The following is a 23,363-nucleotide window of genomic DNA, read 5'->3' as shown; positions in this document are numbered from 1 at the left end:
GACGACGCTATATTCGATCCAAAGCGCAGACTTGGAAAGAATCCATTCCCAAACCCCATTTTTATTCCCAGGTACGACCTACAAGGATCATCACACGAATCCTTGGGTCTTGCGAACCCTCTCTCCTGGAGAAGAGCTAAAGTGTTCCTTGGATATTTTTACTATCCAACACTCTTAACAGGCTGTTCTTCATGAGCGCGCCAACATTTGCGGAAGACCCTGTTACACAGCGGCCAGCTCTCCAGAGGTTAGTCGCTCTCCTTTGCGTCTCTAATATATCGTCGCAGCGAAACTCCGCTGATATTGCTATGCGTTCTAGTGCGGACTTTCGTCTTACGGTTCGCCAGAACCCGGAGCGGGCCCGTGTAGCAGGAGGAAAAGAGAAAGGTAACTGCACAATTTCTCATATCTAGCAATCCTCTTCTCCCCAGGGATGACTGAATGCTAATGGTAGTTTTGCTTCTTTCGTTCTTTTCGTTTGCGCAGAACGCAAAGCGGTGGACCCTCCACCTATTATCCAACTGAAAATCGATGAATCGAAGGACCCTGGGCAGTAAGGCGCTCGTGTGACGAAGCTTAGCGGTATAATTGCTTACAGCCCGTGAAGGAACTATTTGCAAAGTCCGTTTTATTTTATGTGCTGCACCCTCTACAATGCGACAGAGGATACACCCGCCACGACAGCTCAATCTACGGCGCTCGCGGGGACTTTAGTGTCCTCCCTCCATCGACTTAAGGACACCGATAATATGGGTTAGTGTTCCGCTGAAACATTGATGGTCAACATTTGCTGGTATCTGACACAGAAGTCCTTAGAAAGGTGGTTTTTTCGTCTTCGGCGACCTTTCTGTTAAGATTGAAGGAGAATTTAGGCTGAAATTTAACCTGTTTGAGATGCGAGAGTATGATCCGCGTGGAATCGATCTTATTGACGTGACTGCTGACCTTGTTGATAGAGTGAAGAGATGTGGCGGCTCGAGAGATGAAGTCGTTTACATAAAATCGATCCTCTCTAAACCATTCACTGGTGAGTTGATATCTTAAGGGGGATTGCGTTAGCGCTCATGCTAATATCACAGTGTTACCCCCCAAAAACTTCCCTGGGATGACCGAGTCCACATGGCTTTCAAGGTCTTTTGCGGATCAAGGAGTTAAGCTGAGAATTCGGAAGGAGGCCCGTACACTTCTGTGAGTTGTTTGCGAAGGATTTAAAAAGAATGTAGCTGATGTAGAATAGAAAACGCCCATTGAATCGAGCGGAATCAGATTACCCAGCCCCGCCGACGCAGCCTCGTACGCCAGAGCGCTCCGGCGCATCCAGTCAGCAGATAGTAGCTGCTTACCAGACAAACCGAGACTACCCTTTTTACAATGGGCCAGACGCCAAGCGTCCACGGAGTTCAGTTGATATGAGTGGTCGAGGCTTGTACGAAGGAGATGCTCGATACTCGTACCCACCGCATGCCGCCAATCCATACCAAGGTCAGACGTACCAACAAGGCATGATGCAAGGCTATCCTACTGCTGGAGCTGGGGTATCCGACTATGCCATTCGACAGGCACAACAGGGATCTACACCGACACCGTTTGGTTCAGCCGATGAATCTATTGGATCTATCCGCTCGCCTGGAGCGGGTGGGTACATAGGTCAACCTCGATACCAGTCATACTCGGGCGCTCAAATGCCATACAATCTTGCTTCTTCAACACAAATGTCACAGATGGGCGAATCCACCCCAGGCCGGACCGGCCAGGCAGCAAATATGGGGGGAATCGTTTCTGGTCAGTCTTTCAGTCAATCCGCAGGACACATGCAGAGTCCTTCTCAAGTGAGACAAACCGGTTCTGCCTATCCACAGGGGCACTCACCTGAATTTTTCTGATCTAGGTTCCGCCGGCATGGGGATGATGCCCCAAGCGTACCAACGATCGCAGTTCCAACCCGCGGGTTCAAACACCCTACCTCCCTTGCAATCGAACCGGCAAGCAGCTCCGTCGAACAGTAACGGCAATGCGCGGGCGTATTACGATCAATCCATACAAGGAACTCCACCAATTCTCCCTTCTCAGCCGGGTCCCTCGACAAATGGCGATAGATACGGGAGCGACGGCCAGGTTGCTTTTGGTGCTCCTGGTTCGTCTAACACAACACCGCAATAAGTTGCTCCTCGCGAATTTCACGAACCACTGTCTATATGAGTTTATATTTTTATTCCCTGGGTTCATTTCGGCTTAATATTTGTCCTTGTATTCTGATATGGGACTTTCTCAGTTTCCATACTCATCCGCTTGGATAGATTTTCACGGAAGGTGTCAAAGGGAGAAGGGACTGGTCCTGTTGGGAATAATACAGTTATACCTGGTGCCTTAGGACTTACGGATCTTGTGTTTATGCTATTTTTAATTTCACGGGGTGTTCATGAAAATTGCATTTTTTTCTTACCTCCCTTTCTTGTACAGTATGTTATTTTACTCTTCTTTTCTCTCTTCTTCTCTTTGTTTGTAATGTGCCTCTCTTTTCCTTTTACTCATACAAAATCAGTTGGCGGGTTGTTCCCCCCCCCCTTTTTACCTTGCTTTTCCTTTCCTCATTCCCATGTTTGGAACTTGCAGTGCATGCTCGAAATTAGGTTGTTAAACACGGGACTGGCAATTCTAAATGGAAAAAGCGTGGATTTTAGAGTTGCATCTCAAGACACAGGTCATTTATAATGGTAATATGGACTTCCCTGGTTCATTGAGCAGGCGCATCATGTATGGTTCGGAAAGCTGACTCAGGTGTTCCTGACCTCGCTGTTTGATGTTCGGTTGGTTAGGTTGAATGTACGGTGATCAGACAAATACACTAATAGGATGCCTGTTCTTATTCTGATCTAATAATACAGGGATTGCGCCCCTTTACTAAGTCATATTCAGATCTCCTGCCCTGTACAAGCTTGGGCCATCGCCAGGAACACGCGCTAGGCAATCCAATGCGTCATTAGAGCATCGGCATTGAAGCGCGTTATCGTAAAGCGGGAACTACACATACACCGTCGACAGTACACCCTACGAGTGTATATGTGTTGTTGGTGAGTGTTGTGGCCTCTCAGCCGCTGTTTCCCCCGGCGCCGCCAACATTGATCGATTGTGCCTAAACAACATCAAACTTGTCTTGCGGTCATCAGCACTCCAAGATTTTCAGATTCATCCCAAGTCCCCTCATTTTCTTCCCTTTGCTCTCCTATTTTCTTCCTCTCTAGATTCTGCTATCCCCGTACCGTTCTCTTTTCGATTCCGTTGATTTGGTTATGCTCTCAAGTTGAGCTCCCTTCTACAGGCGTTGTTATGGTGGAGTGAGAATCAGCGACGCTTCAGTTGGTGCAAAACGACGTGCAGAACCGAGTGGGGTAAACATCTATGATATCGACATAATGGCGTTAGAGACTCTCTCTCAACCACCAATCAATCGTATTGATTTGAGCGGTGAGTGGGATGGTAACCCGGGAAGCGAAATTGCTCTACACGCGAATATCGAGGTAAGCTATCCAGGAAAACTCCTTTCTATTGCGTTAGGCCATTGCTCCTTGGCCATCCAAGAAATTATAGCAACTGACGAAGACTTGAATTCAATCTGATAAATGGAAACAAGTTCATCTCTGCGCCAAATACAAGATTACCTCTGCTTGACTTGAGCAATGGTGTTGAGTTGTTACAGTATGATGGCCCGACCGAGATGCCGGAGAATCGCCCCTATCACCTTGCGGAGATCAGTGATGAAAAGTCCAATGGATCAACTAGGGGCGGAGGAAGCGGTAGGCAGTATCTCGACATCTTAAAAGGGATTGCGAACGGGGGAACTGAGTCATTATCTGACACGCCACGGACCTTATACCGGAAGGGAATGGAGCTGTGCCCCTCTTCTACAAAAAGAAGGCTCTTTCCCCCTAGCCCAACAAGCACCGTCAGTCGAATGCCTTCGTTTGATGACCTGGCTCCAGGGCTCGAAATTGGACTTTTGTCTATCGGCGTTGATGAAGATGACGGCCTCGATGGTGAAGGTAGCAAGAGTACCGATGTTTCACCAGTGGGCATTTCAGAAAGTAGTGGCACTAATTCTGCGGCTCAAAACCTTCGTCTGAGTGATACATATAATCGAGAAATGTCATCATTGTCTTCCGCTGCCATAACCCCAAAGTCTGAAAAAAGGGTAGTGAGCAGGATACCTGTTAAATCGCAGCGGTTGGCAAGGCCTTCTGGCGCATATGAAGAGTTTTCGCATTCGTCGGAGTCCGAAGGTAATTTGAGGAATACCTCCGTTTCCTCATCCAAGACAGAGAGTCCTCCATCTGAGACAATTCCTACCCAAGGAAATGAAATGCCGCCTATGAAACTGTCGACTCCTAGGAACGAGCAGTTTTCGCCAGTGGAGTTGTCGCATACGCTGTCCGCTGATTTGACTAAACGTTGGGTGGATCAGAGGTCACCGCAATCCCCTACTAGAAACTTTTCAAATGGAGTAGGGGGGCATCCTCTTTTTGACCGCCATACTTCTCCGCAGTCTGAGCTGGGAGGCTCCCGATTCCATGCTCAATATTCTTTGCAAAGCCACGCTGCAATTTTCTCTCAAGAAGGCGAACCTAACCTAAAATACAGCGATAAACACAGCGATAAGTCGATGTACGTTTCAACCTGGCTCGGGAAAGATGAGTGCAATGGACTCGCGAAGGAGTACCATCAATCCCAATTATTGTTCCCTACTGGATACTCGACAGAACCTTCAGAAAACAACAATGAGAACAGTCCCACAAATGTTGAGAGCCATACTCACAACACCGATAGACCACGGCAAAGCGAGACTCATAAGCCTGTCATTCTACCAAGTCCTTCCCCATCATCTCAACAGGGAATGCCATGGAATTCGGCAGAAGAATTGGCCAGGAAACGCGATTCAGGAACGAATCTGGACACGGCATCCACTATTCCAGAACCGGAACTTGCAATAGTGGAAGAAGTTGGCAAAGACTTTTATATTTTATCTCCAGAAACATCTGTGCCAAAGGTGTATATTATAGAATTCGATTTTAAAGTACGATTAAGCACCTTGCAGCCAGGCGGCTGGCAACTTCTGAAAATACCCGGTTTACCGGTTTATAAACAAGGAGGCAAAGGAACTGTTAAATTAACTATCCCCAGTAGTTCAACTAGGAAAAAGTTGGACTGTGGAAATGAGGGTTTTCTGAGTTTAGAACGCGACGGCGCCGGTTTTATTGCGGATTTCGATATCGCCGAGCCGTTGGTTGTATCAATGCGAGCGGTAGAATTACTATCAAGTGAGTCGCGCGATAAACGTATCTTGAACCATGAAATCAGAGTGGCTTTGAGGTGTCACCAAAAAGTTGTGGAGTACACTGCTATTTGTGCATTGTCCTTTTATCAGAAGATTCTCTGTGCCGATGAGGGTTCTATTGCAGTTATTATCAGTGACGGTCCTGTCGGGGATTTTGAATGGATAATAGAGAATGGCAATAGGGATTTCCATGTGGATCAAAGGGTGGCAAATGCCAGTGATCTTGGGACAACGAAGATTAGGATTTTCTGTAAGGGAAATGAGCTTGATGGATGCTTTCGTATAACCTGGGAAGTTCCCTTTGAAACACAAGCTTCACAAACTTGGGTTCCGAAACTCTTTTGCGAAAAGCCCGCAACCCAAGCGGAGTATGTGCCGTCGCTCCGCAGCCAGTGGCGAACGGAAACGCCAGGAACTCCAATGATTAGGGCCGACCCGGAGTCTGGGGAAAGCGGCCTTGTTGGGACAGAGAAATCTGTGAGGGAATGGGAACAACATGGTTTTGAAGATTTAGGTTATTTGGGACTACCAGCAATTGAGACGGAAAGCATAACCTACTGGTGTGTGCACCAGTTGGTTAGGGCCGCCCTTCTCTTCATGGCCATTATAGAGGGATTGGGTGGTTTTGTTCAAACCTATCTCGAGTATGTTCCACTTGGCCCGAAGAAAATAATTCTCTTGCCCGTTATCGTGGTGCAAACACTGGTCCTCATCAATCAACATCTCAGCTGCCCAAGTACTATTGAGTGCCAAGAGAATCAACCAAAGTGTATTGGACTATCCTGCCCACGAAGTTATTTTCAAATTGAGCCCTGCCTGAGTAGCTTCAGCTGGTTTGTTCAGGAGAAAGCTTCTGTTGCTGAAAGAGGTCTGTTGGGACATATTTTCAAAGTGGTTAGTGGTCGAGGTGAGGTTACTTTTATTGACAGCGAGAACGCTAGGGGCGCGGAGGAGGGAGCCTTGAAAATCACAGCAGCTCAAATCTCGACCCATAGAGAATTTGATGCCGCTTCTCCAACTGGGATTGGTGTCGGCAGTGAAGCCGGACAGGCCCATGTGCACCTCTCGACCTCGAATCAACCCCAAACAAAGTTGAAAAGTGATACTAATAGTTTCACAACCTCAGAGGGCACCACTACCAGTAGAGACATTGCGATCCCGGCAAAAGCGTCCCTGCGAGATCGAATTGATATGTTTTTCGGTTGGACTGGGCCGTTGGAATGATCAACCGAATGTGGAAATTAGTTGGTAGTTCCATCGCTCAAGCTAATAATGAGAAGTTGTATGAACAGGATTGCGTTTCGAGTTCTTGGGGTAACGGTGCTTGAGTTAAGCTCACTTGCTTGCTGATGCCGCGTATCCTTCCTTTACCCTCTATGTGATTTTAATTTATATGAACACCCAAAAAAATAGAAGAATACCATTTCTCACTATTTACCACACTCTGGACAACATGCACCAGCGACGATCTGCTCATCTGATAGTTTGTCTTGGCAGGATCCCTCTGATATCATCACAGATCTGCGGACCCCGGGACAAGCCCATATCAAAGGTTCATTCAAAGCGTTTCTGGACTTTTGCATCTTGAGAAAAGCAATTGGTCGAAGGTATTTTTTGGGGGAATGGGGAATAAGGTCCGAGACCTTATTCCACAATGGCAGCGACTTTCTTGGTGCGTGCGTCTATGTGTTCACGATGAGTTGCACTAAGATACGCCGTTTTTTTATTTTTTTTTTGTTGAGAAGAGCCAAGGGCAAGCCAAGATGGCGACCGATAAAAGAAACGTGAATCTCACTCTCTTTCGAGTCATTATTGAATCATAAAGCAATCAATGCCAGCCTTCATATTCTAAAACAGATGGTGCCTCTCTCACACATGAGCTTTGCCAGTCAACACATATTGGGTTGAAACCACGGGCAATTTCTCAACAACTCCTAGACACTGTGGTGAAACAAAACTAACTTCTGAGACTCCTCCGTTTGGGCTTGGTAGTTATCGATTACTTCGTGTCCAGGGCCTTTCCGGGGCATCCTTTTGGGCAGTTTGCGACCTCCATATCTACCATCCGACTGACCCCAGGCGCTTCGGGCTTATCTCCATTATTTCTTTTCTTTTCCTTCTTTGCTTTTTTTTTTTTTTTTAATTTTTTGCAAGAAACGAGCAGAGTCCCGGCGAATGATGAATAGAGCTTCCCGCCTCGTTTTTCTCGTTCGAAGACGCTCCCGTCCAAAGGAATAAGAATGGAGTCTTCCCCCAGCACAACGAAGCATGCCAGCTCTCTTTCCACACCACAACTTCTTCCACGCCAGTCCCTCATTCTCACTCCCGCTTCCTGCTCTGCTAGTTAATACTGAAACGAACAGGGAGTACTTCGCACGGAATAACTGGAGCTTTGCCGTCTGGGATCGCCTGCAAGATATCGTTGTCTCGGCTGCGACAGCTGTCATTAACAGCATGTAAGTTCTACATGCTAATCTTATTGCTGGCTAGTTGTTATTCACTGCGTTCTTTTTCGGTATATCTTGCTTCTCCTCTTTCGAATTTCTCTTCCAGCAAGGTGTTATTGTTATTGGTCTAACAAGGCACGCTCCAGCTTGGCACCATCGTCATTGCTGAATGACGAAAAGCCAATGGCGAATCAAAGATTTCCTATGATCATAGACACCCACCTCGGTACGCGGGTTCTCTTATGTTTGGCCTTGTTATCTCACACGGTACTCATGGCTTTCTTTCCAGGGTTGAGTGAGCTACAGCTCAGCTGATCATCACTTGTCTATCCCCTCCCTCTTTTTTGCTCGACTTCGGCTTTTGCATTTGCTCTTGAGCATTGGCAGTTCAGTAGAGCTTTGTTACCTCCATCTGCAAAAGCCTTCTCAATTTACCCTTTGCCATGCATCCTCGACAAAACTCGAGGCTCGGGTCAATGTTGACGATCATATGATAACTATCCATCCCTCCACGAATCAAGGTTATCTTCTAATTTTGTGGCCGGATATATCCTTCCTGGAGCAATGTATCTGTACTCCATTACATACTTGTACTGTTAAAGTTGTATAAGGAAACTCCCTTTTTTCCTCTTTGCTCTCTGTACTACTTCCGTTGCTTGGCGGTAACACAAGATAGCAGGGAGGCAAGAGGTTGTTCTTTGTTCTCCTCTCACAGCGCCCCTAATATTCTAATCTCCGCTTCCCGGCTCACTGAATTTATCTCTTGGCTGTTGACTGCTCCCGTTTCTTCGCTTGGCGGAGCGCACCAGAACCACCTCTACCCCCTCCCCTGAGGAACATGAACACAAATTTATATCAAATCACTCAAAAGAAACATTTGCATACTAACGTAGGCTAATTCAAAAATTATAGCTTACAGTGCCGCATCATAAGTTCGGCAATTCAGTTTGGCAATTTTGGTGTACAAAACGCTTCAAAGTTATAGTACAGCGTTCGCTGTACCATATACGTGGTTATCAGCTGGGGTTGTTCCGCTGGGATTGGAGCTCTTCCTCTCCAACTTCATTCAAACTTCATTCAAGCCAACAGCCATATCCGTTTTTGAGCCATATTTCCTAGGGCTTGTGTTCGTCCAATGACAATGACTGCAGATGATTCAAGCCTAGTTCCCCAAATCACAGACGGTATGGTTATCTATTACTGTTTTGTACATTTTTTACATTGTCCCCCGGCAAGAATATTCAGAGTTAAGATGTTATTCTTTCTATGGAAGACACGTGCCGCTTCCCCTGACCCGCCAAGGTGCATTAACTAAATATCTCTACATTTCTATACCCCATATTCTTATTATGGGAATCGAAACCAAGCTCATCTTTCCATCTTAGATGCATATCGACTCGCCTTAGCGAGAAACAGACAATGGGCAATCAAAACCGCAAAAGACGACCCAACTCTCTTCCCAAAACTTGCAACAGGCCAACACCCAGAAATTCTCTGGATCGGCTGCTCCGACTCCCGCTGCCCTGAAACAGCCATCCTCGGCCTGCAACCCGGCGACGTCTTCGTGCACCGCAACATCGCGAACGTGATCCATTACAACGACATGAGCTCCTCCTCCGTCATCGAATATGCAGTCGTGTATCTGCAAGTCAAACACATCGTGCTCTGCGGACACACCTCTTGCGGAGGCATTGCGGCCGCCCTCGCGAACAATAGGCTAGGCCTCTTAGATACCTGGCTCATGCCTCTCCGGCACTTGCGCGAACAGCACCGGGTACTCCTCAGCAGTCTGGACCCGCAGGAAGCCGCGCACAAGCTGGCGGAAATCAATGTGCGTCACGGCCTGAGCACGCTGAAGGAGAACAGCGTGGTTCTAGATGCGATTGAGGAACGAGGGCTGGAGCTCCATGGGGTTTTATATGATGTTGCAAGCGGAATTTTGAGGGAGCTGGACACCGATGAGCCAAAGGATGTGATTCATGCTCGAATTGAATCGTTTAAGACGTTTAGGACTGAGGTTGTGCATTAAAGGGTAATTTTTGTTTTGATTTTTTAAAGGGTTCCTTCTCTTACTTTTGATTTATTATTGTTCTTGCTTCCAGTTTGGTGTTGGAAGGGGTTATTTACGCTTTTGATAATGAGTTTTCTTTTTCTTTTCTTTTCTTTTTTTTTTTTTTTTTTTTTTTTTTTTTTTTTTTTTTTTTTTTTGATTCCTCCCCTACCTATCGTTTCTTATTGACATCATGTGTGTTGACAACTCATTCCGCTTGTTGTAAATATTCTTTGGAGAACTCAATCCGGGCTACATCAATATTGAATATGATTCAAACAACTCTTCTCCATCATGGATCAACTTTTTCCTTAAGGAATGTGACATGATATCAAAAACCATGCTCTCATCACCCCATCAGTTGACGGGCCCACGCGCATTGCTCGCCAATACATTGCAACTACCCTGAATGACGAGTAGTATATAATATGTTGATTTAAAGGGCGTTTTCACGGAACATCACCTGTGTCCACAGGTTAAAGATTTCCAGGGCGAGAATTGAATGAAACAAGTAAAAATGTTCAGTTTTTTCCGCCGACCCTATCCAACGATGGTATTTTACAAACTGAGGCGGCCATCCATATATATTTACTGGCACAGGAGGAAGGAAATAAGCACAATATCAACAAACATCCTAACCGACCACATAGAAAAAATGATAAATACCCCGGTTAGTTTTTCTTTTTCTTTTTAACTTTTTTGTTTCTTCAGCCTACATCAAGCGAAAATGACTTACACACGAAGCATAGTGATGACGGAGAAGCAATAGTATGCCGAAATAAAAAAATAACAAAAAGGAAATGGTGCTATGTCTCTGTAGAATAATAAGCTGGATGTGCTTTTTCTGGCACTCCTTGAATAAAATAAAACACACTTCCTCCTGTTGCCAATTGTCCATTTGCTGCGAAAACAATATTCGACAGGCGATAAAGTAAATAAATAGAGTAAGATAAAATGAAAAAGGTAAGAGAATGGATGAGCAATTAACAAGCTAAAACGTGCGCTGAAAAAATGGCTGGAGGCAATCTGTATGTGGCTAGCTTGAAGATAGATTGCAGGGTGATTTAGGAAGCTGTAGTAACTAACGATGGAAATATGTATGGTTTGTGGGTAGCTCTTAAGAGTGTTGTATGTGGCGATTGTTGGTAATCGATCATGGAAGTACGTTGGTTGGTCTGCTCTCACTTTCGACGGGTAACGAGATTAGAGATATGTCCAAGATGGATCTGGCCTTACCTCGCTTTCATGCGTTTTAGGACATGTTCAGAATAAAATACCTCCAGTAAACAGTAAAATTAAACTTTTCTTTTCTTTTCTTTTCTTTTCTCTTCTTTCTCTTATTTCCCTTATCATTCCAGAATGGCTGCATATTCCTTGCGTGCATCATAACGATACACGGAGAGGTTTTATAAACTTCTCTATATCAGTTCTTGTGGCTGGGCCCTCGTTCTCCAATTTGAATCTAGTCTGATGTAGAGACGAAGTCTATTGATTTATCAAGGATCCCACACAGAGTACGGCCGCATTCTTCTTCTAATTCTTGACCGTCTCTCGCATAGGTAACGTCGTGATTGTCATTGTAAGGGTTTTTAATATGTCCGACATATTTGAACCTTGTTTCAATGGTATTGTACCAAGTGATGCTGAAGGGTGGGCCGAGAGGCATATCAAGGCTGTTGATCCAACTCGGCCTCTCAACGCCTTCGGCTCCAGGATGAGAATCCATCCGTGCCTATTAGCATGGTTAGTTGGGGGTGATATATTTGAAAAGTAGATTCTGCAGGATTCTTTTTCATACATAACCTTGGAATGCCCCGCTCTGATTCACTGAGAAGACAAGAACAACATGACGAGAATTGTCGAAAGCATTGGTAAATTTCTCCAGGTTCTTCACTTGCGTTGCCCAAGTTCCCTAGCCAGGGTGTGTTAGACTTTCCTGTTTACTTATAGAACAGGGAGTTAGGATAAAAAATCGAGAAAATGTTGCATACTTCTTTTTTAGCCGCATCCACCATTTCATATGCAACGCATTTAATCAGGAAGTAGGTGACATCTGACTCGATACGTCAATAAATTTAACGATTACCCAAAGATTTTCATATGGCCTTGGAAACATACCTCCTGCCGCCAGGTCTAACTCCTCAGACCCTCTCAGTCCACGAGAGGAAGAAATATCATGACCAAAACCTGCACTGAATTCCCCGCGACCGCGCCCGCGGCCACGAATCCACCCGCGTGCAAGGCCACGACCGCGGCCACGACCACGACCACGACCACGGCCTCGCCAAAAGCCAGAGTCGACCCGGCTTCCGTGTGGATCCAACAGATCCTCATCACTTTGTCGAGAGCTTTGAAAGAAAGTACCATTATGGTTCCCCTGATCAGCAGTTAAGTCCTGATTAGTGAGATTTTCATCTTCTTCCCTAAACAGGGAGCTATCACCAGAGAAATTTATGGTCCTTGATCATATTGATGCGTTCTTTATTTATAAAGTTCTGGACTGTGTTTTGTATATTTGTCAGTTTTTGTGTGAATGGAGGGTACACGATCCTTTGTAATTTTCTGGTTGGCCACAAACCTTCTTCGTTGTGCAACACGTCCTTGGAGTTGCTGTTAGAGTGAGTCCGCACAATTTTCTCTGCTCTTTCATGCTGATCTCCATTTTCAAGATGAGAGTACTGTCTTTTGGAGACATGGCTGGGAGTATGATCATCAGACACTCCTAAGCTTAGGTTTCTTGTGGTATCGCTAAACTTCATGGTGCTAGATGTAGTGTTGGTCTTTGGGATCAAAGGAGGGGGAGGCATGGAAGAATTTGCTTGAGGATCATAGCCGGAAGAATCAAATGAAAGTTTGTGAGAAAACAAATACGAAGCTCGATCGCTGTTTTTGGTCAAAGCTTCACGTTCCTGTACCTCTTCTCTCATGAGCTCCTCCTTCTCGCGTTCCAAAGCAGCCAGTCGCCTGAAACGGTTCAACCTTCCGCGGCGATAAGTTTCATCATAATAACCTGTGTGCTCAAGCCATTCGCGGATCTCTTCAATTTCATTGGGCTGTAGCTTGGAGAACTCATTATCAACATCCCAGTTGGATTGCATGGCACCAGGAGTGGGCCGTTTCGACAGGGGGGAGCCAGCCTTTAGAGATGAGCCATTCTTTCGGGAAACAGAAAAGCTAACACTGCTGTCCGCCCAAGTTCGCTTTGGTGGTTCATATACACGTCGCTCTGGAACTGGTTTATGATCTGATTGTCCCGACGTACGTCTCACTTCCGGATGAGAAGCACAATCAACATTATCCGCAACACTTGATCCCGCTGTCTCGTTTGCGGCAGAAGAGCAACTGGCCTTCCGGCCTTCAGGTCCCAAAATGGGGTTTATTTTATGGGCAGTTTGACGCCTTTGGGAAACATAATCTGCCGCCGGAGCACTGTTTTCATCTAGAGGAATAGAAGTCCGTCTGGTAGCTCTAGCATCTTCCCCACTTTGCTGGCCGGTAGCAGATGATTTGGAAACACTAACTGCTGACACTCTGCCCTCGGCCAGCAAACCATCAATGTCTTCAGCTGAGGCAATCTGATTGGGATGAGGCTTTTGTTGTTCGACCGCACCCATCCTCCCAGAGGGACTTTCCGCGGCTGCTGGAGTGTCTTTGTCTGAAGACTTAGCATTCCTAGCAGCCGCAGATCCCTTTGCGTGTAGTGGCTGATCAATGGCAGATTCTGAGCCTTGAGTGAGAGAAGCCAGGGTGCCTGAGCTCCTACGTGCAGCATCCGCATTCCCAGAATTAGCCCCATGACTTGAAGCTCGTCTCTGAGATAGTGAAGCCAATGCTTTTGCACGTTTTGCCTGTAAAAGCTCTAAGTCACTAGGTTCATCACCCGAGCTTTTGTGATTCTCATCATGTGCTGGGGTATTTTGTTGGCCAGCATTATAAGTAAAAACTGAATGAAATTGGGAGCCGTTGTCATGATAGATTCCTGAACTGTTTCCATCAGCTGTGTAGGCGGCATCTGCCTGACCATGCCATGGTTGATTGAATTGCGACTGGGACTGAAACAAATGGCCTGGGCCGACAAGGGATTTACTGAGGTCGGATAGCCTCTCATCCCTCTCATCCGACCGTGCACTGAAGTTGGGATAAAGGTGGTTGGTATCACCGTCCGTCATTTTAAAGGGTACAGGAGGTGGAGGCGGGTTGGCGCTTGGACAGGGTAAGAATGCTGACGAAACGAGGGGAGATGAAGAATGTCACGAAACCAATGCATGGAACGAATTAACATGGTGTCAAGTACCTGTTGTCAGATTTGAGGATGGGATTTTGCCAAGTTTGGCGCCACTAAGAGTGCACGCTAAGACCAATTAGAATGCCGGGCTCACGTGCCAATTTGCCAACACAGGATCAGGAATAGTTACTTGAATACTTAGTTATTGATAATTTAGGGAGCTAGTTACGTATACGTAGATATGGACAATGGGTGGTTTCAAAATTGAAATGTATATGACAAAAGAACGTGTGTGGCAGGTCTGAGATGGTCTGGGTCAAATAAGAATGCTCCCCAACAAAATAAACAAACAAATCAATAAACAAATAGTTATAAGCTAGCCATATTCGCCTAGCGAACTCAACATGTCCATTCCTTTGCACCGTAGAAACGCAACGAAATTATATTATATCGAAAATATATATAAAACTGAGGATAGAAGTTCCCCAGTGGAGAGCCTACGTCGATGCCGGCCCCTTTTTGCCAACAAAATCAAGAAAATGGCCTAATCTACGCCATCCCTTGCCTTTCGGCTGCTCCGGTTTACCTTCCCCGGTATAAACACTGGGGGCGCTCGATATCGCATCGTTCGGGCTATCTTCACCATATGAGTAGCGGGGAGAAGGAAGGTTTCTTGCTCCACTTAGATATTGACCATGATCACTGGACATTGGATTAGGCTTCGTTTGCGTTTGTTCGCCAATTGTCAAACTCGTAGGTTGAAAGGAGTCATGCGCATCATGGCTTGGTTGGTCTCTTCCATCATCCTTCAGTCTGGTTTTCCCTTTCCGAGATGTTGCTCGTCGAGAAGAAGTTGGATTCTTTGATTTCTTGTTAGTCGTCTTTGCGCGGTTCAGAGTCAGGCCCCCCAATCGTAGTCGGCCCCCAGTGAACGGAAAGCTTTTGCTCCTTGCACTGCCATCTGTCGTGGCCTCTCTCTCCACAATGTTTCCTGAATTTCGTGTTGACTCTGGGTGTTCTTGTTCTTGTTCTTGTTGCTGTTGCTGTTGTGAAGTGGAAGAAATACGAATTCCGGGGCCAAGGGTCGTCGGTGTTGAAGGGGGAATGTCTGGGAAAAGCGGAGCCTGCGACCACCCTTCCCGAAATGCAACCCAAACGCCACTGACTACTATGAGCGTACGGAGATGTTCGTCGGTTTCAATTAAAGGCGGTTCGTTACAATCACTGGTCTGCGGAAGATTGGACGAGCTTGGAGATGATGGTTTAGTTGACGTGGAAAAAAGTGGATATTGATCAAGAATGTCAATTCCCTGGCGGGACATCCACGCTAAAACTGGGTGTCGACGAGTGGTGGGGTCAATCATACTAAATGTAAACCGCTTGTAATCGTCGAAGGTGTTGTCAGCACCAGTGCTGGATCCAGAAACTCGACGACCTCCCGCCTTTCCCCGTAAAACCCAACGGGCGCACTTTTCTTCTCCGTTCTCCATAGTCCCCTTAAACTCGTACCCACCAGAGGGCAGGCGGGAAACTTCCCAACGGGTCCCTTGCTGTAAAGATATCTCTGCTATCCCGTTCGATTTCGCGCCCTCTTTGCGATGGTGACATACTGTTGCAACAAGCTCTCCGTGATCCTGCGGATCGTCATCAGATGAAATACTCCTATCATCCTCAGTACCCGCCGGTTCATGAGCGTCTCTGGTTACGAGGATAAGGTCGCCCGCAGGAGCACTGTCCTTTCCCCTATATATAGATTGGAGTTTTCGAGGTCCGCAACAGATGGGGGATGATAGGACATCAATAGCGGGTATAGGACGCGTTGTCTGCGATACTCTGTGCAACTGAAGTAGCAGTTTCGACCGCAGTGCGAGGCGTTTGCGACGGGTGCTACGCGGCGGATGCGCGAAGCTAAATGTCGATTTTGTCCGAGTATGCTGCTGCTTTTTTGCAGCTACAGCTGGAACGTCCTGCGTTCGATTATGCAGGCCAGTCTCATTTGGATTTGGGGCAGCATAGTCCTCTTCGGTCGAGAGGCGAGGCGCTATAAATAGAGATGTAATAGCGGATGGTGGGCTCATCACTGGCTGAGGAGCTCCAGAATCGGAACGGTTTTTTGAAGACGACATAAATCCCAATGGAAAAATTGCAGCAGAAGTTCGCGAAAGAAGGGAGGTGTTCGGTTGAGAGTTTGCTTGGTTCGAGAACTCGTGCGTATGGGCGGCTGCCGCATCAGCTGTCAAGCCTAGATTGACAAACATGACGTAAATAGAAAAAGGGCTGCAATTGTAATGACCCCTATCGGGGGACCATCGAATATGTTTGATTATCTCCAACAGGTTGAATGACATTCGATTTCTGAAGCCGCGGATATTTCGAAGCCCCCGTGCAGAACGGGAGCGCTTGCTGGGCGACAACGAACCCGTTCCCTGAGGTTTCACCGAAATGATAGACTTCCGCCTGACACTGGGCGATACACAACAAAAGTGCTGTGTGAGGTTCGGTGCACAAATGCCCAGAAACGAATACGGGATGGGGACTTTGATAGTGGGAACTGAATTCCAGCCTCTCTAAAAAAAGATTGCTTGGAGGCTCTCGAGCTGTCAGCCTTATGGTCAGCTCGAGTCGATTAGCCTCTGCTCAGGTTGACAGCTGTTGTTGATTCTCTTTGTAAGACTTGAGAGCGCTTTCGAACAACGCAGGCATAGTTATGTACTTTGTCACGTACGCTACTTCAGAACAGGTATGTGCTGGTAGCTATTTGTCTTGTGTAAGGAGGGCCAGATTGTTGATACCCCACGCGCCAAAGGAGTCAAAGTTACCTTACAGCCTCACCGAGAATTAATCTTATTAACTTTGGATAAATGAGAAGCTTCCCCTGTCTGAAGATACAGAAGGACAGTATTGCAGTCAAGAAAGCAAATGCCTTCCTCGAATAATAATAATGTTGATATTAATGTTGATGATAATAACAAGAGCACAAAAGAGGGAGAGTTATAAGGGAACAAATCATCCTGAAATATTGTCAACAGGGCCATCTCCATCTCCATGACAGCTTTTAATAATCACTAGCACCAGCGAGGGGGTGAAATCATAATGCCCAGACTCCGCCAGGCGACTTTGCGGCAGATGGCGGAATCTTGGAACAACAGGGGACAGGCTTCAGCGCAGCGTCTTGGAGCAGCCGAGTACGATGACCGATTGAGAAACTTGATCCAGCTGAGCGGACAAATGACGATGCACAGCGAATACGGCCAGAGCGCCGTTCCACCATATTCACTTTGATAGCAGGTCCCTAATATGGCGATTAGCTAACTCGAAACAGCTGGAGGCCTTTGCCATCCACCGACCACTGCCACCACCACTACTAGTGGCATAATCATTTTTCAAAATATTTTCCAGGGTTTCTGCAAGACGAGCCTGGTCACGAGCAGGGCTCCACCAGCCCGGCTGGCCCCGCTATCGGTGGATTTCGAGCTGCTGCGAAGCGTGATTTTGCTGAGATCTCGCAAAGGAACCTTGGGATAGTGAAGCTGCCTTGAGCAAGCTTACCGGTAATTTCGCCGGTGGCTGCCAGTGGATCCGACCGGAACCGGGGATCTGAGGCAAACCGACAATTTTTTAATCTGCTCAGTGCTGTGATTCGACCACTACTCTTGGACCTTACCCTGTTTCTATATTTAAGGCACCAAGAATTCGTCGACTTAACCCCTTCTAAGGTTGGAAGAGCATCGAATCAAAGCGGATGAGATGAATTCCGAACCCCGATCCTCGGGATCAGATCTGCTTCGAAGTCTAGAAATTAGGAGAGTCGGGAAAACCAATGTCCGTCGGATGTTCCACCTTCACATTCTCTTCTTGATTCTTTATGTTTCTGCATCGGGCACCAAAGGAGAGGGAAACTCAAAAAACTGCTTGCTTTGCTAGGAAAGTTTTCTCTCTCTCTTTTTTTCTTTTTGGAGCTCGCATTTAAGGTTTCCTCAGTCTTCCCTGGGCGTTGCATGACGGAGCCCGCCACAAACACAAGCTGCCGTTACTAATAGCAACAAGTATGCGGGACCTGAAGACTACCTTCACAGTTTACTGGGAAAATGATATTTCGTTCACACAACTTCAACACCTCTCGATGTGTACTTTGAGTTGCCGAAAATTCTTCCTCCGTTATACCCTCATTTCATTTGGATGAAGCGGGGCGGTTGGACAAGCAATTATTGATCATTAGGCGGCAGCTAACTTAACCGACTGCGTTTTCGTGGCTGACAGGAGATGATGGGCAGTTTTTCAATCAACGAATGACCGGGAGGTGTGTCACTCAGCCCAAACGGAAAGTTCTTCTGAACGAGATTGGCGGCTGAAAATAAAAAGCTGCTGTTGCAGAGTCCAAAGGCTTCAGTTCTGACGACCACTATCGCAAAATACGACAGCAAAACCGCTGACGCAGCAAATCGGCGATTTTAGGTGCTTGGTAAATACGAAACGGTTTTGACCCACGCGCCCGCAATGCACAGATGACGGCGGTGACGATTTTGAATTCATACCTTCTTAATTCGAACCAAGGTGCAAGTAAGGGAGCTGGTGCGAAATATAAACATCTCTTTGATGGCGTACTACATCGAAAAGTTGAATGAGCTAATTGGTTCGGTAGGAAATCATTATACGGGTAGGAAAGCTTGTATTGCCATAGATTTATTTATAGTTTCCCACTTTAGAGAGAAGGCTTGCGAATGAAGCGAGATGGAGCGCGCTATCCTGTGCCTTTGTAATCTGTACAGATATGTATATCGACCGAAGAAACCGGGATGAATTTCGTGCTAAGTGGCCTAGGCGTGAGTGAGGTCGCCGGGCTTAAAAACGGTGAAATGCTGAATGCCTAGGTAATCGACAAGAAGAGGACATGCTGGTTATCGAAGCTCGGGGGGACGAGAGATTGGAAGGCTATTCCTGAGCCGAGGGGTGTTGGTATCTGTATCAGTATGCAATTCATCATGATGACGTCGTGCAAAACCAGTGCAAACATCTAATATGCGAAATGTTACGGAATGAATCGACGGATCGTGCCCGTCATTTGTGTTCTTAAATTACATCATGGATGCAGGCAAGAAACAGCTTCTTTGGTGGTGCTGGGTTATTCGCGATCATTGAGACGACGATGCAAACCCGTTGGAAGGAGCTAAAACCTTAAAATGTAATTCTGTAACTTGCGCACGGAAGCGATGTAAACCTACCACAAAACTTGCCTCCCTCTCATTTTTAAAATAATATGAACCATGAGGCTCACAGCCTCCCCTCCCTCCCCTCGTTGGCAGTGGATATGTGGGATATTTGCTTGACCATCCATTGAGCAGCTTGTCTGTTCTTCTTCGTGTTTTGGAAGCTCCTGTTGCTGCTGGCGGTTTGTCGCCAGCCCCTGGTACCTGGATACGATACATCTTACTACTCTTTCTTCCCGTTCACTTGCGAGCGCCACAGACTCATCATTATTGGGAGTTGGAACAGTAATTGGCGGCGGGAGTGGGCGGCCATCATCCTTGCTGAAGCTTGTGAGATGGGACGCGATTTACTTCGTGAGCATCGCCCAGCGCGGTTATATATTTGAGCAGGAATGGGCGTTTGGATACGGCTATACGAAATTGCTGTCATTTTTATCATCCGGTGAGAGTTTTCTTGGTGTGTTTTTTTTTTTTTTTTTTTTTTTTTTTTTTGGCAAAATGACCGAGAGCTAATGAATTATCCATTTGTAGTCTTCTGGGAAGATCCGGACTCGAATCCTGATACTCTCCATGTAGCACTGACTGGTATTGGACTCTCGCATATCTGTCATTACCTATCTGTCCTATCGCTCCACGGATTATCGAGAACTGTCTTCGGTGATGGCAGTAGCCGTGCGCTGCCCTTCCTAGCCGCTGCACTTCATGTCATCTCACCTGCTGGTGCATTTCTCTCAGCGCCCTATGGCGAGCCTGTATTCTCGTTTTTCAATTTTACAGGCTTTTACGCATATGCATCTGCGCTACATGATGATCGTCGTGGATGTGTGTTCGCAAGAGATGTAAAATTTTTAGTGGCAGGAGGGCTGTTTGCTACCGTCACTACTGTCCGTAGCAATGGAGTCTTCAGCGGCATGTTGTTTGCGTATGATGCGGTGGTGGGATTGGCAGCCATTGTTTCAAGTGGAGTATCGCTATCCAAACTCCACAGGATGTTTTTTGTTGTTCTTGGCGGGAGTTTGATTCTTTTGGGAGTTGTTGGGCCCCAGTACCGTGCCTTCATGGTCTACTGTCGGAATGTGGACGTGCGTAGGATTTGGTGTGATAATACAATCCCCAGCGTTTACACCTTTGTCCAGAATCATTACTGGTATGTCTCAAGAGCTACGACGATACCTAAAGCCGTGATGTCGTATACTAATTTTACTTCGTCTTTGCAGGGGAAGTGGGACTTTCCTAAGCTACTGGAAAGTATCTAACCTGCCTCTTTTCTGTCTCGCAGCTCCTATGCTCGTGATAATGGGTGTTTCGTCTTGGTGGCCGTTCCAGTCGCCCTTGGATTTCGATATACGAAACAAGGAGCCAAGGAAACGAGAAGAAGTATCGCAAGCGGAGCATCGACGTACATGCCTTTACAGACTGGCGATTCCCCAGGCGGTTCTTGCAGCCCTCGCACTAACGAACTACCATGTCCAGATAATCAACCGCATATCTTCTGGATATCCGTTGTGGTACTGGTATATATCGGTTTGTGTTCTCGAATATGGTAACACTTTCCATCCAGTGCTCAAACCACGTTTGCTGGTTCAGGCAATGGTTTTGTATAGTTTTATCCAGGTAGGACTATTCGCGTCATTTCTTCCTCCAGCATGACCTGTGGTTTTAGTCCCTCGTGCATTTTATCAGAAGCTCTGAGCAGACGGTTAACACCTTTGTGTTGCGTATATGGTTCTGCCTGGTGAAGCGCACTTATTAATCAAGCCAACTAGGACATAACTACTTAAATAGAATCCTTTGTAATCCTACTTGCCCAGCCTTCTCGTAATTCTCAAATTTTATTCTGGAAATCCCACAGCATTCATTGCAGGGTGCGGCTCTCCTTGTATCTGGTCCAGCCAACAACCTGATTAGGTCATCACTCTTCCAAAAGCAAGTTAGAACTTTCCAACTGAGCTTCGGATAACTTGTAGCTCCCAAGTCAAATGAGCTTGGGTAGTTATCTGGCCAAATGACTTCCTGAACTTCACGTCTCCTTTTCCCCTTCGTTTAATAGATGATCATCGACCAGGAATCCGTGTAAATACACCTGCGGCCACCATTGCTGTGCGGCTAGTCCACTGCAGTCTCCCTGCCCAGGAAGGAGAAAGGCTGAGGAGGCATCAAAAATTCCCCTTGCCATATTTGTGACCTTTGGTAGGTTGCTACATGTGTTCTTTTGTGTCTATTCTTAAACTCTGCTTTGTGTTTAAACTAACTACTTAACGCCATACTCAGGTATCTGCTGCACCAGAGACAAACTGGTCTCTATAGTATCCCGTCGACGTCATCCCGTCCTTCCTTGCCATTCGCAATCTTCACTTTTAACGCCAACATGGATTCCAGAGAACAACCTCCAGATATTTTAGTTGCGGACCGCGGCCATAGCGAAAACGAGCTTTCGCGGGAAACGTCCCCAGGAGGCGAACCTACTAGAATCAATGGGGGTTTACTTGATGATCACTTCAAAAAGGCACGGAATAGACCAAGGACGTATCCATATTTCAAATACCTGCCCTATACCGTCGAGGATGAGAGTGAGCGACAACGCAGCCTGGAGGAAATCCTCGAACACCTCTATATCGCCGTCGAATCTGGAGATTTCAATCCAGGAGCTGTACACTGGACACGTGAATTGAAAGGATGGCTGTCGTTGAAGTTTGACCCGACGAGGGAGCAGAGGATTAAATTGGTGAAATTTTATTATGAACTTGCTCTAGCTCCGGGAGTCGACCCGAATGTCGCAGAGAGATTCGCCAGCATGTTTATGCTTTTAACGAAGTAAGGTGGATTGCGGTTTTCGTTACTTCCTTCCCATCATTTCGCTAATAGGACATATAGGAGAAAACATTACCTTTCGACCGGTCAAGGACCTCATACTTTGACTGGAAACCGCTGTATAGAGAAATTAAGATATTCGTTCTTCCTTCACAATCCGGTTTGGTTCACTCCACGAATTTGAAGAGGAATATCAAGACCTTAACGAAACTTTGTGCTTTTGCTCAACCTTATTTCGACCCTTTGGAGTTGCCGGTGATGCTGGAGGAATTTCTACCCCATTTCAGCACTTCATTTATTGAAGGTGCATTCGTCGTTATCGGGTTGATGAACTTGTTCTTGCCCACGACTCCACCACTGGAAGACCGTGAAGACCTTCTCCCACAGCACTATCTTCCAACTTATTTCCACCTTTGGCCCCTGGTGAACCGATCTAGAACTTTTGATGTTACCTTCACAGATCTCTTATCGAGGATGGCACGAGACGCACTCCCGGCCAGCTATATTCCATTCTCCGAGTTTGGAATCTTCACCTCCGAGCAAACCACACTCATATTTACTGCAATTCTGAGGTTAATGGAAATTCCCGTTGGACAAGCGACCTCACCTTACAGCAGTGGTGTCGACTCTTTATCAGGCCTAGGATTAATGCTTGAAAGGGATTTCCGAAAACACCCATTTACTCATAATATTGCGCGATGGATAGTGATGTCACTTTCGCCTGCATGCCTTGAAACCGAACACTCTATATTATCCAAGCTTGAAGGTTTGATAGAAGCAGTGGAAACTTTCTTCCACCCTTCTAATACTGGCGTATGGTCAAAGGCGTTGTCACAACTGGTTTACTACCTCGCAGACTTCTTTGTGATGCGGTGGAACATGGAGCATGACAAGGAAAACGAGGTCCCACCCGAGCGGAGGTTAAACGATGCATTGAAACGACGTTTTGTCCTGTGTCTTCGGGAGGTAACATTCATGGGGATATATTCGAAGCTCGGAGTCGCAATGAACTTTGCGCTGTCCACTCTTCAAAGCTTAGCATACCTAGAACCGAAGCTTATTTTGCCTGGAGCCCTTCAAAGAATTTACCCCTCACTGCAGGGTTTGGTAGAAGTCCATAGGACAACTTCCTCTCTTCGATCTCTGCAGGTTTTATCCCGGCTGATGGCGCGAACCAAGGGGTTCCGTTGCCATATTACCACGCTGTTGGGATTAGTCTTACCGGGCATTGATGCCAACGACTTAGAAAAATCCTTACATTCGTTGGCTTTCATACAGTCGGTCTGCTACAGAA

The 23,363-nt window shown here is 46.5% G+C and overlaps 5 protein-coding genes across 5 annotated transcripts in view; 3 read left to right on the top strand and 2 right to left on the bottom strand.

Moving 5' to 3' along the window:
• Positions 1–191: 191 nt before the first annotated feature.
• Positions 192–8,091, top strand: HCAG_01590 (predicted protein; the record flags this gene model as incomplete). Its single annotated transcript, XM_001544493.1, has 18 exons — positions 192–247; positions 320–387; positions 487–553; positions 608–753; positions 821–1,027; positions 1,080–1,188; positions 1,238–1,782; positions 1,889–2,134; positions 2,273–2,459; positions 2,917–2,976; positions 3,320–3,518; positions 3,632–5,973; positions 6,271–6,530; positions 6,849–7,001; positions 7,322–7,370; positions 7,693–7,785; positions 7,923–8,002; positions 8,066–8,091. 18 exons carry the CDS (start codon positions 192–194, stop codon positions 8,089–8,091), a joined length of 4,893 nt encoding a protein of 1,630 aa, XP_001544543.1.
• An 826-nt stretch (positions 8,092–8,917) lies between these two features.
• On the top strand, positions 8,918–9,805 carry HCAG_01589 (conserved hypothetical protein; the record flags this gene model as incomplete). The annotated part of the gene is made up of 2 exons (XM_001544492.1): positions 8,918–8,960; positions 9,183–9,805. The coding sequence occupies 2 exons, from the start codon at positions 8,918–8,920 to the stop codon at positions 9,803–9,805; spliced, it is 666 nt and encodes a 221-aa protein (XP_001544542.1).
• A 1,483-nt stretch (positions 9,806–11,288) lies between these two features.
• HCAG_01588 (predicted protein) lies at positions 11,289–13,995 on the bottom strand (the record flags this gene model as incomplete). Its single annotated transcript, XM_001544491.1, has 6 exons — positions 11,289–11,558; positions 11,625–11,738; positions 11,818–11,879; positions 11,945–12,174; positions 12,269–12,326; positions 12,405–13,995. 6 exons carry the CDS (start codon positions 13,993–13,995, stop codon positions 11,289–11,291), a joined length of 2,325 nt encoding a protein of 774 aa, XP_001544541.1.
• A 553-nt stretch (positions 13,996–14,548) lies between these two features.
• On the bottom strand, positions 14,549–16,177 carry HCAG_01587 (predicted protein; the record flags this gene model as incomplete). The annotated part of the gene is made up of 2 exons (XM_001544490.1): positions 14,549–15,219; positions 15,418–16,177. 2 exons carry the CDS (start codon positions 16,175–16,177, stop codon positions 14,549–14,551), a joined length of 1,431 nt encoding a protein of 476 aa, XP_001544540.1.
• A 5,449-nt stretch (positions 16,178–21,626) lies between these two features.
• HCAG_01586 (conserved hypothetical protein) overlaps positions 21,627–23,363 on the top strand; it is a gene marked incomplete at both ends in the record, with an annotated part of 6,088 nt that continues 4,351 nt past the window's right edge. The window contains 2 exons of the mRNA XM_001544489.1: positions 21,627–22,072; positions 22,195–22,989. Of these exons, the coding sequence (XP_001544539.1) occupies positions 21,627–22,072; positions 22,195–22,989 (1,241 nt within the window). The remainder of the gene's footprint in view (positions 22,073–22,194; positions 22,990–23,363) is intronic.

This window comes from Histoplasma capsulatum, genomic scaffold (assembly GCF_000149585.1).
Source record: "Histoplasma capsulatum NAm1 scaffold_1 genomic scaffold, whole genome shotgun sequence".
Lineage (NCBI taxonomy): Eukaryota > Fungi > Ascomycota > Eurotiomycetes > Onygenales > Ajellomycetaceae > Histoplasma > Histoplasma mississippiense.
Note: the sequence above shows the minus strand (reverse complement) of the source record. Positions and strands in the feature narration are given on the sequence as shown.